Here is a 14,648-nt window from a genome sequence, read left to right as displayed (position 1 = left end):
GTTTGATGACAGCTCACATTCTATACACCAGGCCAAACCAGACGGGTTTTCTCTAATGAAAATGTGTGCAATCTCTGTTCATACATCACAGAACCCACGCCTGTTTAATTCACACTGGAATAGAAACTGGCTCAGATGGACCTAATATGGTTGATCTGATTAGTTAATGTGGTGCACGCCACTCCAGATGGTTTCCTGTGGTGGTTTTCTGCCACAGGGAGCTTAGTTATTCCCTGGATTATGTTTCTGAATGCTTTTATTTCTTCTGTCTTTTAAAAAAGCAGTATATTAACGTTAAAGGAGAAGTATAGCCAAAGCTCTGCTTCTCACGTGGATCAGGCGTTCAGTTCGTTCTGCACTCCTGTGACCCGGTTTCAACTGACAGCTGGCGTCACTCAGCCGGTCCATACTGGGGAAAGATGCCGTCTTCAGTCGGGATTCACCCCAGAACAAAAACACAACAAACTCTGTACTCCTGCGCTTCGGGATGGACTCGGCTAGGGTTATGGTAACATCACAGATATCCTGGAAAAGGCACTCCTTGCTTCCCTCAACGGACCGGGGTAGTCCAATGGCACTGGATACCAAAAAAAACAAACGGTGCACCGGCCTAGTGCATGATCGTAAAAAATGTATTGGAAGGATAAAAAGTAAGTAGTATGCTCACAATAGGCTAACAGGCTAACGCCTGTTTGAGACCTCGTAACACATTAGCCTGTAGAAGTCCAGGGTTCCATTTTTTGGACTTACATGCTATGTGGACTGGACTCTGCTGTTTAGTATGATGTGCCTTTTGACCTGTTTGCCTATTGTGAGTACGATACTTACTTTTTATCCTTTCGATCAATTTTTTACGATAATGCACTAGGCCGGTGCGCCCTCTGTTTGTTCTTCTTTGTATCTAGGGATTCACCCCAGAATCTGGCACAGCGAAACGCTGAGATCCCGAGCCAGCCGCTCCCACTCCCTCCACAGCCCAGCACTCCAGTGAGTGCTGGGGGGGGGCTGAGCAGACAGCGTTGACTGGCACAGAGCGAAGAGGAGAACTCAGTGGTCATGCGATCGCTGAGTTCTCACCCTTAGAGCCAACGGGGGACAGATGAAGCACCTAGGTAAGTATAATGGGAAAAAAATTAACCCCATACTTCTTTAAGTGGCTTTAAAGAAAGCGGCATCGTGTCACTTTCAGCTTCTGGTAGAATTCAGGCTGTTAGAATTCAGTTTCCACTGTCGCAGGATCAGAAAGGGCGTTAGTGACCTTCACGTGGTTTATATGAGGTGCTGTATTTATTGCTTCTACATTTTGGTAGTTCAGGGCCAAGATCTGGCAGGAATAGGACTGGGAAATCTAAAAGTAAAACTTCAGTCAAATCGTAATCTTGCTAGCAGAAAATGATGGTCAGTGACTGACGGGTAAGGAGAGCTGTGCATGTGTTTGTAAGACACTGATCAGTAAAATCCCTCTCTGGGCAGAATAATAAAACACAGCCATCTTCTGAGAATGGCTTTCTATTTCTTCTACAACCACTGACACCTACCTTTGTGTTCAGACTATGTGACTGAGAGGATTATTCCATGGTGTCATCCACCTTCCTCTCCTAGGCCATTAGTAGTGATGGTTGCGTGGGGTGTGGTTCAGTATTAAACAGCAATTTCCCAGCCGCTGATTAATTATGACTTGTTGATTAGGGAATGATTTGGAGTTCTGTAGTTTAATAGTTTCTAGTTTGCGGAATTCAGGGAGAATCTGCCGACATGTAGTTATATTTGTGTGACTCATGCCTATAGATTTCCTTTGAAGATTGGCCACAAGTCTAACCTACGACTGAGCTCTTCATGACTGAGCGTGCCTGAAAGCAGATCTGTGTCACCATTATTGACTTTCAGTGTTTGTGCTTCAGGTGAAGTGGAGTAAAGAAAACAAATTGAGACATTTTATTGGCTACAGGTCTAGACATGTTATATTTATCAATGTTGCCTTGTAGCCAGCAATTGGTTGCCTTTTACTGTTCAGCTGTCATTTTCCTGCTGCTCTGAATGTATTTGTGGAATTAGGGCAGTAAAGACGTCTTTGAAGCGCATTGGTAATTTAAAGGGTTTGTTCACCTTTACAGAAAAAATGGGAGGGTGAACAAACCCCAAAAAAGAATATGTGATCAAATAAAATAAAGTAACCAAAAACCCCTAGTGCTAAATTACATCTACAACAGTGTGTAAAGCATACCAATATATAAACAAAACATCCAGTGCATCAGTGAGTAGAAATCAGTGAAAATATGAATAAGTGCTAATCAGATCAGCTGGTATACAATACCAAATAAAAATAACCAGAAATAAAATAAATCACAGGTGAAGTGAAAAATAGATCAATTCAAAACAACAACCACCCGGCTGACCATCAAACCCAAATAGATGCATCAATCCTCCCCATCAATGAGATGTACGCACCCTTACATTAAACTTTATTACCCTCATGACATGATCTTATGATTTTCCTCATGACATGATCTTATGATTTTCTAACAGATCTCCTTTAGCTGTGTATCAAGTGATCCTTTTGAGCTAACTTTTTTTTTTTCTTTTTGTCCCATGCAGAACGAGTACAGAAAGCGGGGGTTCACAGAGGTCATTACCCCAAACATGTACAATAATAAGCTATGGCAGCAGTCTGGACACTGGGAGCACTATGGAGAGAATATGTTTTCTTTCGCCATTGAAGATGAGACTTTCTCCCTGAAGCCAATGAACTGCCCTGGTCACTGGTGAGTCAATATATGAAACCTGCTGACTTCATGGAGTCCATATCCAGAGAGAAGTTGTGGGCTCTGATGATTCAGCGACTGTTTGTTGTTGTGTAGCTGTTGCGCAGTGTGTCATGCTGTTACTGTATCAGTTCATCACCCAGATATACAGAAAGTACTGGCTACAATACATTTTTTTCTTTTCTGAAACACAGAATATAGCTTTAAAATTAATTATTGGTACTTTCTGAAAACACATTTTAGTCTAGTACTAATTTACTTAAAAAAAAAAAAAAATACAAGGGATGCCGTTATGGTTCGAGGTCAATTATACTTTTACAAATGTATTTTTTTTTTTGTTTGTTTTTTTTCCAATATATTTTTTTTTACCTTTTCTAAAATACAAGGGTCATTAAAGTCAAACCAGGACTTTTAGTTTTCCAGGCATGAAAAGGGATGCTAGCGATACGGTACTACAGCCAGTAGTAAATGGCAAGCGTGTCCTATTATTGATAGGCTGCGCACATGTCGCAGGCCAATCCGGAGACCGTTTAATCAAAGTGGCAGATGACCGTGTTAGTGCGCGCATGAACAGCATGTGGTGATGAATTTTCTTGTGAGCGAAGGTGTAAATCCTACAGCAGACTTCAAGCACAGTATGGCGATGAGACACTCAGCCGCAGTAACACATTTGTAAGTTGTTAAAGTTTCAAAGATGGCCGTACGTCCGTCAGTGACTATCGTGATGGTCCCCAGACCACAGCAGTCATTCCTGTGAACATTCAGCGTGTGGAACGCATGATCCTGGATAATCGACTTCTAACCTGTCATGAAATTGCACAAGAGAAGAATCTTTCTGTGGTCAGCATTTCAGCACTGATAGTGATGTGAAGCTGGCTGTCCTAGGATGGTTCAGGCATACTGACAAATCTTTCTATGCTGGAGCTTTCCAGGCATTCGTTAAATGCTGGGATAAGTGTATAAATATAGCAGGGGAGTATGTTGAAAAATAAATGCACTTTCCACTCCTGGAAAAAAAAAAAAAAACTCAAAAGAACAAGTTTCAAAGTCCCAGTTTGACTTGAACCGCATACATACATTTATAGTAAACATTCAACCAGCTTTCGAAGTCGGAAACCATTAATAAAAAGGCAATATGCTGGCAATGTGGTTCATTGATGCTTATGCTTTTCATATATTTTTTTACTCTGGCAACGATTATCCAGAACACTGAATTGGCTGTAAAAAGAGTGTCAGCAGAGGATATTTTGCTTTACGCGCTCTGTCTCTGATTATAACCTTGGATGGAGACATCCTGGGGGGGGGGGGTGGGAGAGAGAATCCCTGTTAACTCTGTGCCTGCCTGCCTGCCTGTTAGTGGATGTAATAAAATTGTGATCTGAACAGGTGATGTGATCGCCAGGCAGCTACCCATTATGGAAGCACTTGACTCATAACTTTTTTCTTTTTCATCCATTTAAGGGATGCAGGAAGTCATTAAAGCAAATCTTAACCCTTTAATCCCTTTTATCACCTTCACTCCTCCTTCCCTTCTCTACTCAAATACAGGAGTTTTGTTTTTTTTGTTTTTGTAATAATTGTAACTCCCCCCCCTCCCTGCAAACGGTGCAACCCTGCTCCCCAGTGCAAGTCATATGCATAGACCAGGGGTCTCCAAACTATGGCCCTCCAGGTGTTGAGGAACTGCAAGTCCCATGAGGCCTTGCAAGACTGCCAGCCACAAGCAAAACTGCCAGAGGCATGATGGGACTTGTAGTACTTCAACAGCTTGAGGGCCATAGTTTGGAGACCCCTGGCCTTAGACAAATGATGTGCACAGTGCTAGCTGGGCCTTCTGGGATATGTATGTCACATATCCCAGGAGGCCTTTAGTCATTCATTATGTTGGAAGGGGGTGGGCCTAGCAGCATGTCATTGTGGGGCTCTGCCGGCTGAACCCAGAAGGGCCAGCAGGCATCTTGATGTCACAAGCAATATGGCGGTGCAGGGCCCAGCAGTTTCTGTTGACCAAAAGATGTCAGCGGGACAATGCTGGATCCGGTGGCTGGGTGAGTGTGCTCACAACACCTCAGGTATAGCGGGGCATAGAAAAACAATCGGGGGGGGGGGGTAAGCTGAAGGTTCTCTTTAACCTTTTTGAATTGTGCTGTTGCCTGTGGGAGGATTGGATGCTGTCAAGCAAACTGTAGGTCAGCCCAAGATGACTCCTCCTACCAGCATGCCTCCGTTTTATGCTAGTGTCCTATGAGCATGAATGTCTTTCTTTAGCTCTGCTGGCTGGCATTGCTTCAGTACTTGCTGTGTCTCTGAAAACTGAAGTGAGTAGGCAGTTTCGGCAAAGTCTTAGAAGCTACCTTGTTTACATAGGATGCTGGGTGCCATTAATCCACTGGGCAGTGTCCTATGTGAACATTCCGCACCCTTTCTTGATATAGAGTGTTGAGGAAGCATCTCTCTGCTTCTGCTCCTGCTTGTAGGTGAAACTTTAATCTTCAATATGTTCCTTCTGCCTGCCTACTGCCGTTTTGGTAACTGCTGGCCAACCAACCCTCACCTGATGCCATTGTCTGACAAGCATGTCTGACAATCCCAATGTCTGCAGCCTTGGCTCATGTTGCCCTCAGCTCCTGTAGTATTTACCATCCTTGAGGTCCTCTTGGCTGGGTCTTTTGTGAGTTTCAGCGATTTTTGCTGTGGTTGTGGAAAATGGTATGGCTTGGGTCACCCAGTTATTTGCTGACCACAGTTATTGTCAACCCAGTTATTTGTTAACCACACAGGCAACAAGCAAGCTCCTGCACCCTCTTCAGCAGATTCTGTTATCAATTTGCCTGTGACCTCAATGGCTTCTAAGCCATCTGTTCTGCTATAACGCCAAAATTAAAGGAGACCGTACTAGCTCTAAGGGCTCGTTCACACTAGCGGTTCTTTTTTTGAAGATCGATCCATATTTGGATAGCTCTTTAGAGAGCACTCGACAAGCAATGAGGAGGCATTATATTGCCTCCTCACTGCTTGCTTTAATGCCTTGATCGTGGCATTTGGCATGCCACAACCACATGCATTGCACACAGTTTCAGGGTGCTTGCAGAGTGGCCCCGTTCACTTGAATGGGTTAAGTTCACCCGCCAAAAGTGACAGGTGATATAGTTTCTGCGTGTGTACAGCCACTGCTTCTGCAGTTAAGGGGGTAGCGATTAGGGGGCAGTAAAAGTGTGTCTTATCCATGAGGCTTTAGTGCCTCCCAACCTCATGTGTGAACGAGCACTTATTGATGCAGTGCATCATTCTGAAACGGGGGAATGAGCCTCAATTAATTCAATAATTACTGCGCTCTAATACTAATTAAAAAAGTGCTCAGTGCTTGAAAAATAATATGAATAATGAGCCTGTTACTTCAACCAGTGCTGCTTCCAGGCTTGGGTTAAAACTCCCAAGCGTGCAAAGTCTTTTCATTTTCATGGACTTTTCCATCTTTCCATCCTAATAAGCACGTACTCTGTCAAGTGTAAAGTGTCGTAAACCTTGACCCAGTATTGGTTTGGATGCTGTGCAGAAGTGTGGCTCCAGCAGTGTCCTGCCACGGCACCTAATATTCCAGTAGAGGACGTGCCTGTCTTTGAGGACCAAAAGTGGCTGGAAGTCCTTTCTAGAGCTCTGTTCTAGCTGGCATGTCCTACCCTTTACCCATTGCTGGCCGTGACTTTGTCAAACCACGTCTGACTTATCAGATTTCCTCAGGAGATCGAACCACTGCTGTGTTTGATCACTTGCTCATTGAATGAATCAGATGGCACTCATCTGAGAACTCATGAGATTGAATTCAATTGGGGAGTTTGACAGGTGAGGCCTGCCTGTCAAATTTCGCAACCCGAGTTAAAAATACAGCAAAGCATCCTGGCTGTGGCATATATGTACAGTCCTTTCACACAGTATTGTTAGGCTCAGCTGTCTGTTTTTGCCACCCGTGTGAAGGAGCCCTAAGGTAGTCTTTGCCTTTCACCTCAACTAGGACATTGATTCACTGTTCCTCTGGTTCACCCAAAAGACATTTCCTTACATCGTCTGTATGTGGTGTGAACAGTCAGCTGATTCCTTTTTTGTTATCCTGGATGGACCTGGAACATCCGGTTCCACTGTTTCCTCTTATGAGGGATTTTTGGCAGCAAGCACTTCCTTCCCAGATTTGCAATGCTGCCATCTGGTCTGCTGTTCACATGTTCTCTTAAGTTCTACCAGGTGGAGGTTTCATTTTTGTTTTCATAGGCTTGTTGGTTTGTTACGTTGCCCACCCCTCAGTTGGACTGCTTTTGGATGTCCCAATGGTTAGACTTGTCCATTAGTGGGCACGAATAAAAAAAAAAAATCTTTTTTTTTTTTTTTTTTTTTTTTTTGGCATTCATTGTAAAATTCTTTTTTTTGGAGTTAAAGCAGAATTCCGGGCAAAAACTTCTTTACATGTCCGTGTTGCCGATTTTTCCTACCTTCACTGAATGGGTCATCCATCTTCTGGTGCACTCAGTAGTTGCCCTGAAATAGCCTGTTCATTATCAAATCAGACTGTTGATACTCTTTGGTTTCCTGGTTGTAAGATTGGTGACTGCTATTCCTCCTAATCCCCCAGCCACTGGTCTTGGCACATCACTTCTGTAGTTCTTTTTGCAGGAAGGGGAGATGTAATTCAGCCCCACTTGCAGTGGAGGACAGATTAAGACTCTCAGATGCATTCAACAGTGTACCCACCTACATTCACTACAATTCCCTGTGGTTGATGGGAACTGAAGTTTCCTTTTACTGCAGAGAGAGAGGAGAGGATATGATGTAATCCTGGCTGTTACACCTCCTCCTTGGCAAAGCAGATGCTTTTATCTTTTTAATTACAAAGATTAGGTCATGAAAATTATTTTCTTATAAATGGTAAGGATTCTCAAAATTTTATTAACAGTTTAGTGTTTTGTGTAGGGGGTGTACTAATGAGTGATTTGTTTTTTTGTTTGTTTTTTTTCTTTGGTCTATTCCGGAGATTCCACCCAACCCATACCCTTTGCTACAATACTGAGACATGCTGGTAGTTATTTTTTATTTTTTTGCCAGTGTTCAATACTCCTGTAGGCAGCAATATAACCTCATAGACTGCCTGTGTGCTTCAGTGGACTCCACAAAAAAAGACTTTTACCCTATTTACTGAAATCCTATTTCTTTTTTTAGAAAATAAAACTTGTTTCAAAATGTTACTTTTATTCATCATCTTTTCTTTAACTCTTTAAATCCCCTAAGCCTGTTTTTCATATGGAACAATGAATGTTAATATATTTTAATCCTCTTATATTTTATGTTTAGTAACTTTTCCGTTCTACTTTGCAGGAACATTTAATTGATCCTTTGCTTTCTGTTACTTTCCAGCTTGATGTTTGATCACAGGCCCCGTTCATGGAGAGAACTTCCACTAAGGTTGGCTGATTTTGGGGTGCTGCACAGGAATGAACTCTCAGGGGTGCTGTCAGGACTCACCCGTGTCCGTCGCTTCCAGCAAGATGACGCCCACATATTTTGCTCCATGGATCAAGTAAGCGTAACTTGGATGTGACAACCATTGTTTTGGCTGGCCATTGATGGAGGAATTTTCTTTCCTGCAATCATGGGTTGCAGGAAAGAAAGTCGCTTGATTAGCCCATCAGCACAGTCAGTGTTAATTGGGGAATGCCTCCCGTGGAGCCATTGTGTATGGTAGCCGCTAGCAAGAATTGCATGTAAAATCGGACAGGCTGGTTGTACCCAAGTTGATCGATCGATCAGCTTTGGTACATTCAGCCTGCCCATACATTGTTCGAATCTCAGCTGGTCCCTACATGCTAATTTTGTTTCAACCCTCACCACCACCACTTTAGGGAAGTGCATTAACAAATAACTAATCAAATTAAACACAACTGAACAAAATTAGCTACGGATGAATTCAAAATTGGAGCGCTGTTTGCCTATATATTTTATTTGGGTGCATTGAAAAGGCACATTCCTAAATTTGATTTTTGACCCTTTTGAGGGTTTGAAACCATTTATTTTTATTTTTATTTTTTTTTGGGGCTACAGACTGTATTAAATGTTTTCCCATCAATTTTGCAGCTGGAAGCTGAAATTAATGGCTGTCTGGACTTCCTTCGTGCAGTGTACACAGTGTTTGGGTTTACATTTAAACTGTTCCTCTCTACACGTCCTGAGCAGTACATGGGGGAACTGGAGGTCTGGCAGAAGGCTGAAAAGGTAAATCTTCCGTTCTATTGACTATATTCACTACATTTGACAGGTATTCTGTCTACTGAAAATGACTTGATCCCGAGGCACCCCCTCTATCATAAATTCAAGCTGAAAACTATTTGAAGCATCTCGGTTGATCTGTGTGTCAAGCCATGTAGGAATATGATACTTTGCCCTCCATTGTTTGGCACACTGAGATCGAACCTGGGGATCTTACATTTTGAAATTGTATTTAAGCGGAACTTCACTTATTAAGGGAAATTCTGCTTCAAGTCCTTCAACCCCTCCTCTACCACATTTGGAAAATCTTTTTTTTTTTTTTTTTTTTTTGGGGGGGGGGGAGGGAGAGAGGTAATCGGGGGAGTGGGTATCTAGGCGATACAAGCGGAAATTCAGCCAACACATCGCAGGTCACAGAAGACTGCGGAGACTTTTGTACATGCGCTTTAAGCTGGCTGTGAACAGTCTGCTTCCCACACTAAATATGCTGGCACCAGGAACACGAAGACTGGAGATGAACCAGTTCTGGTGAGGACAGTGCTGGATTACTGGGCAGGTAAGTGCCCTTCTAAGCCAGTAGCTGCTGACTTGTTTTTTGGGGGGGTTTTTTGTTTGTTTCTTGTGTGTGTTTTTTTTTTTTTTTTTTTTTTTTTTATAGTGAAGAACCGCTTTAAAGCTGGCCATAGATCAAATTTCGATGTGTTGCTGTGCCTGTTCTACAGAGATCGATTGTTAGGTCAGCCACTGATGGTGTATTCTGACTGCGGAGACTTCAGCTGTCAGAATGCAATGTCCTAGCTGGGAGGATTCTTCTATCTACCTTGCTTGGTGTGGATGATGGAATATGTTGGTGTTTATTTTATTGTTTGTTTCTTTTTTTTTTTTTCTTTTAAGAAAAAAAAAGATTTGTATATGACCAGCTTTACTTACACTTTCTAGTCTTACGACCCCTGCAACCACATTGTAAAGTGCTGCGCAAACTGTTGGCACTATATATATCCTATATTTAAAATTAATAACTGGGGGTGGAAATAACTAAGCAATGTGATATTTTCAGGGACGTGTGGAGAAATTTCCCAAAGGAAGCACGGTTAGCAATGAAACTCAAGGGATCAAACCAATCTCCCAATTTTTTGCAAAACCAGAAAACCTTTTGTTTTGCTATGATGTATAATAAGAGCAGCTTCTGATTTCCTCATGAATTGTAACTACTTTTGCACTAATTTAAAGCACTGACTCATTTTAGGAGCTGGAGAGAAGTCTAAACAGTTTTGGTCTTCCTTGGGAGCTGAATCCAGGAGATGGAGCATTTTATGGTCCAAAGGTGAGAATTTTTCTTCAACAGGATGGTGTATAGAAAGGGCCATAGATCTCAAATCTGAAGTATCGTTTGACAAAACCTCTAGAGTATTTTATTTTAAAAAGTATTAGTCTGAAAGCTGTCTTTATATTCAAACTGAGAGGAGGATCCACACTGCGGCACAAAGAAGAAAAAAAACCCACTAAATATGACTTTTAACAGGACCACGCCAAAAAGGATCACTATGTAAAGACAATCACATTTTATTACATCATTCAATAAAACATCCCTGAAAAGGGACTAGATTACACATATAATAAAAACTACAATTTAAAATCCATGTATGAACCGTTACACAATGGGTTACATTATCCCTTCATAGTAGATAATTCTATATTCTAACTGCAAAATAGGAGGCTTCACTTAGGACATCTTGATTTCTACAACACATTTCGAAGGACAGAGCTTGCTTCTTCAGGAAGATGGTTTATATGTATATAACTGTCTAAAAACAGACATGAACTGGTTTCCAACAAACACTAAAAAGATATACAATGCCTATCAAAATAATACACATTTAATATAGTAGTAGGCTGTAAGCAACATTCACAGACCTATATGAGGAGATGTAAGACAACAGGCCACCTGGATGGATGGACCAGAGACCCCCAATCCTCCACAGGACCCAACAGTCATGCAATGTGGTAAGCAAACCTCTAGAAAGAGAAAAGAAAAAAAGTCAGGGTATGATAGATGACAACCTGCTAATGGGGATAATCCATACATGTGACCAAGGAACAGGTTAAATCATTTTGAAAGAGTTCCCTCTATGGTGGACTATATTAAACTCCCATGTGTCCCATAGTACCAACTACACCCTAACTCCCCATATAGTTGGTGCTACGGGGCACTTAGGATTTTTATTTATCCCTCTGTTGATTTGCCCACACTATATTGTGACTTTTATATTAGGGGGGTCTACAGGTAATCCATCCTAGGGGGCCCTCTTTCAAAATGATTTAGCCTCTAGCTTGGTTTTATGTATGGATTATCCCCACGATTACAGCTTCCCGACAGGATAACTCAGGCGAGTTTGGAGTCTTGTCCAAACCAAACATCAACACATTGGAATAGGAGACCCGTGCGGATCCCAATAGCGGGGAGACTCTCAGGGTGAAGCTGAGGTGTTTCGAAGGGAGATTCTTTCTTCCTCAGAGCTAAGGAAGAAGGGATCTTCCTTCGAAACGCGTCAGGTCATGCTGAAAGTCTCCCCTCTCGATGGGATCTGCACGGGTCTCCTATTCCAATGTGTTGATGTTGGATTTTATGCCTTATTTATTGCTGCTTTTATGAGTATACATCTCAATTCAATAAATTAACTCTTTGCTTGCTAAGGTAATGCGCAAGGTTGGTGCTCTTTTTGTTTCTCGTTACAGTTTTTATTGGGTTTCCCCTGCCTTGTGTTAAAGCTGCACAACCTTTGATCGACTATTGGATGAACATATATTGTTTCATCCGCTGATTTCTGATCTGGGTCTCTGAGCGCAGGAGGTTTTGTATCTGTTTCCTCTTGTCCAAACCCGCCTGAGCTCATCACTGATGGTCACCTGTGATACGGGTTCATACCTTTTATTGTAGTTGTAGGATGACACGTGGCTGGAGGATACTTCCATCTGCAAGAGTAGAACATGTGGAACAAACTGAGATTTTGTTTTTTGGCCACAACTTTTGCCTATAATTTGGTTTCACACCAGCATACTAGGTGTTGATAGTGAGGGAGAGGAGGAAAGATGCTTCTATTATTATATTTTATAAACTGAGGCAGTAGCTATAGGTTAGGAGGGAAAATACATGTACTTTAAAGAGTTCCCTAAATTGTCTGACAAACAATGTGATTGCATAGGTAGGCACAGCGCTTGATTACTAAAACCTATCTGTAGTCAAACTTTTTTTCAGGATTTGGAAATCATAGAGGAGGGTTAGAACCCCTTTAACTTTTTTATTTTTTTGTGTTGCTGTCTGGGTTCCTGCTGGGGAGATTTACTCTGTCATGTGACCATTGTCATGAGGAGAGGAAGATGGGAAGTGCAAAAAATGGTTAACATGGAAATCTGGACTTGAGGGCAAATCCTTCAGCTGCCTTCAGTAGCCACAGACTCCTTTGTCATCTGTCCATTGCTACAACACGACAAAGCAATGCAAATTACAGATGAGTAGCTTGCCTAGACCGGGTGTGGGGTGCACCAGTACAGAGGTAATGATGTGTGAGGACTGTGTATGGTCCTAGATTGCTAGACTCCTGATGGTGATGGTGGGAAGTTGTTTCATCAGAAAATGAATTTGTGAATGCATGATGAGGATATACTAGATGGTAGCACAACCTGATCATTTGTTTAAAGCTAGGATTGGTTCTACATTTGACACCATGACAGCTCTGAGGTTATGTTGCTCAATATGTTCATTGTTGCCAACTGCCAACAGGTCTTACACCATCCAAAGTTATGAACATGACTGTTTTTTATTCTGGACATTTGCCACAAGCGCTCTGATCTTTTTATACCATCCAAAATGTCCAGATTATATAACTAGTTTTGTTTTCCTCCGGCAGATTGACATCCAGATTCAGGATGCCATGGGCCGCTACCATCAGTGCGCCACCATTCAACTTGACTTCCAGCTCCCCGTCCGCTTCAACCTCACATACACAAGGTACGATCTCTGTCTAGCAAATTACTGAAATTTGTGTCAAGCTAACAGGAAATGACATGCTTTTGTTTTGCCGTGAGAAAACTATTAAGTTTCTGTTGCCGCAACTGATGCCAAGTGCCCGAGGCTCTTCCCACAGATTGGCATAGAAAGATGAAATCTGCACTACACAGGTTAATTACTACTTTATTGATACTTGCCATATGTGATGAAATCCTTATAGGCTGCAGTGTGGACACGTATGAAGTCTAATTCATGTATGTATTTCACTTTTTTTTTAATGTTCCTCTAAACCATTTTATATAGTAACAGAGCTTCATGAATATTCTGGTAATCTTCCCTGCCAGTCTTTGGATGGTGGTGAGAGGTTCAAAATATCTTTAGTTTTTTTTTTAAAGAAAAGTTCTGGTGAACAACGCAAAATGTTTGATTTCCTGGCAGATGTCAATCACTGGGTCCCGGCTGGTGATTACCCGCCGGCGCCCGGTGATTACTGCCAATCACTGATTGGGAGGAAGACTGTTTTGTTTACAAACCGTGTTCTTCCCTGTCAGCTTGGGCATACTGCTTGGGGATGGCAGTGCACAGCACAGCCATCCCAATCGGTGTGCTTCAAGTGAAGCAGCCCCGCCTCCTAGTAAAACACTCCCTGCACACAGTTAACCCTTTGATCGCCCTTCACATTAACCCTTTCCTTTCCAGTGCCATTAGTATAGTGTCAGTGCTGTTTTTTAGCACTGATCACTGTATTGGTGTCACTGGGGATGACAGTGACACCGTTAGTTCCCTCCCCCCCCAGTGTCAGAATGCTTACCGCATTCCCGCTAAAAGTCGCTGATTGCCTCCATTACTAGAAAATCCCAGTATATATACTGTCATTTGTAAACGCTATAACTTTCACATAAACCAATTAATTTACATGTATTAGGATTTTTTTTTTTAGCAGAGACATGGAGCAGAATACATTTTGGCCTAAATATATGACAAAATTAGATTTTTAAATTTTTTTACTGGACATGTTTAATAGCAAAAAGTCCAAAATATTGTTTTTCTCAAAATTGTCGGTCTTTTTTTTTTGCAAAAAATAAAAAATGCACAGGCGAGCAAATATCACCGAAAGAAAGCTGAATTTGTGGGGTAAAAAAGACGTAAATTGCATCTGGGTGCAGTGTTGCATGACTGCACAATTGTCAGTTAAAATAACGCAGAGCCGTACTGCAAAAAATGGCCTGGTCAAGGAGGGGTAAATCCTCAAGAGGGTAAGGGGTTAAAGTGGAGCTCCACCCAAAAGCCAAGTCCTGTTTTAAGCCTTTGTCCTCTGCTCCCTATTAAGGATTGATACCTTTGGGGAGCGGGTACCCAAATTTGACAGGTTTCCACTTCCGCTGCGATCGCCTAGGCGATCGGAAGCGGAAGTTGTCCTCCTAGAAGACTCTGGGGCCATTCACAAAGCGCAGCGGACACCGGCTGTGAAGCCGCAAGCTGTCACAGCCGGGTGCCCACACTGAAGATGCCGGCACCAGGGAGAGAATATGGCTGGTGAAACTAGCCGTGGTGAGGACACCGCTGGACCGAGAGACAGGTAAGTGGCTGTATTTTAAAGGTCAGCAGCTACAGTTTTTGTAGCT

General features: G+C 42.3%; 1 protein-coding gene across 1 annotated transcript in view; it reads left to right on the top strand.

The window, feature by feature from the left end:
- The window catches only part of TARS2 (threonyl-tRNA synthetase 2, mitochondrial), a 60,811-nt gene that overhangs the window by 32,338 nt on the left and 13,825 nt on the right, over window positions 1–14,648 (top strand). The window contains exons 11-15 of the mRNA XM_089678949.1: window positions 2,596–2,762; window positions 8,166–8,328; window positions 8,883–9,020; window positions 10,261–10,338; window positions 12,923–13,023. Coding sequence (XP_089535075.1) covers window positions 2,596–2,762; window positions 8,166–8,328; window positions 8,883–9,020; window positions 10,261–10,338; window positions 12,923–13,023 — 647 coding nt within the window. The remainder of the gene's footprint in view (window positions 1–2,595; window positions 2,763–8,165; window positions 8,329–8,882; window positions 9,021–10,260; window positions 10,339–12,922; window positions 13,024–14,648) is intronic.

The sequence above is a fragment of the Staurois parvus genome, unplaced genomic scaffold (assembly GCF_062004578.1).
Source record: "Staurois parvus isolate SC_StPar_1 unplaced genomic scaffold, SC_StPar_1.0 ptg000213l, whole genome shotgun sequence".
In the NCBI taxonomy this organism is placed as follows: Eukaryota; Metazoa; Chordata; class Amphibia; order Anura; family Ranidae; genus Staurois; species Staurois parvus.
Note: the sequence above shows the minus strand (reverse complement) of the source record. Positions and strands in the feature narration are given on the sequence as shown.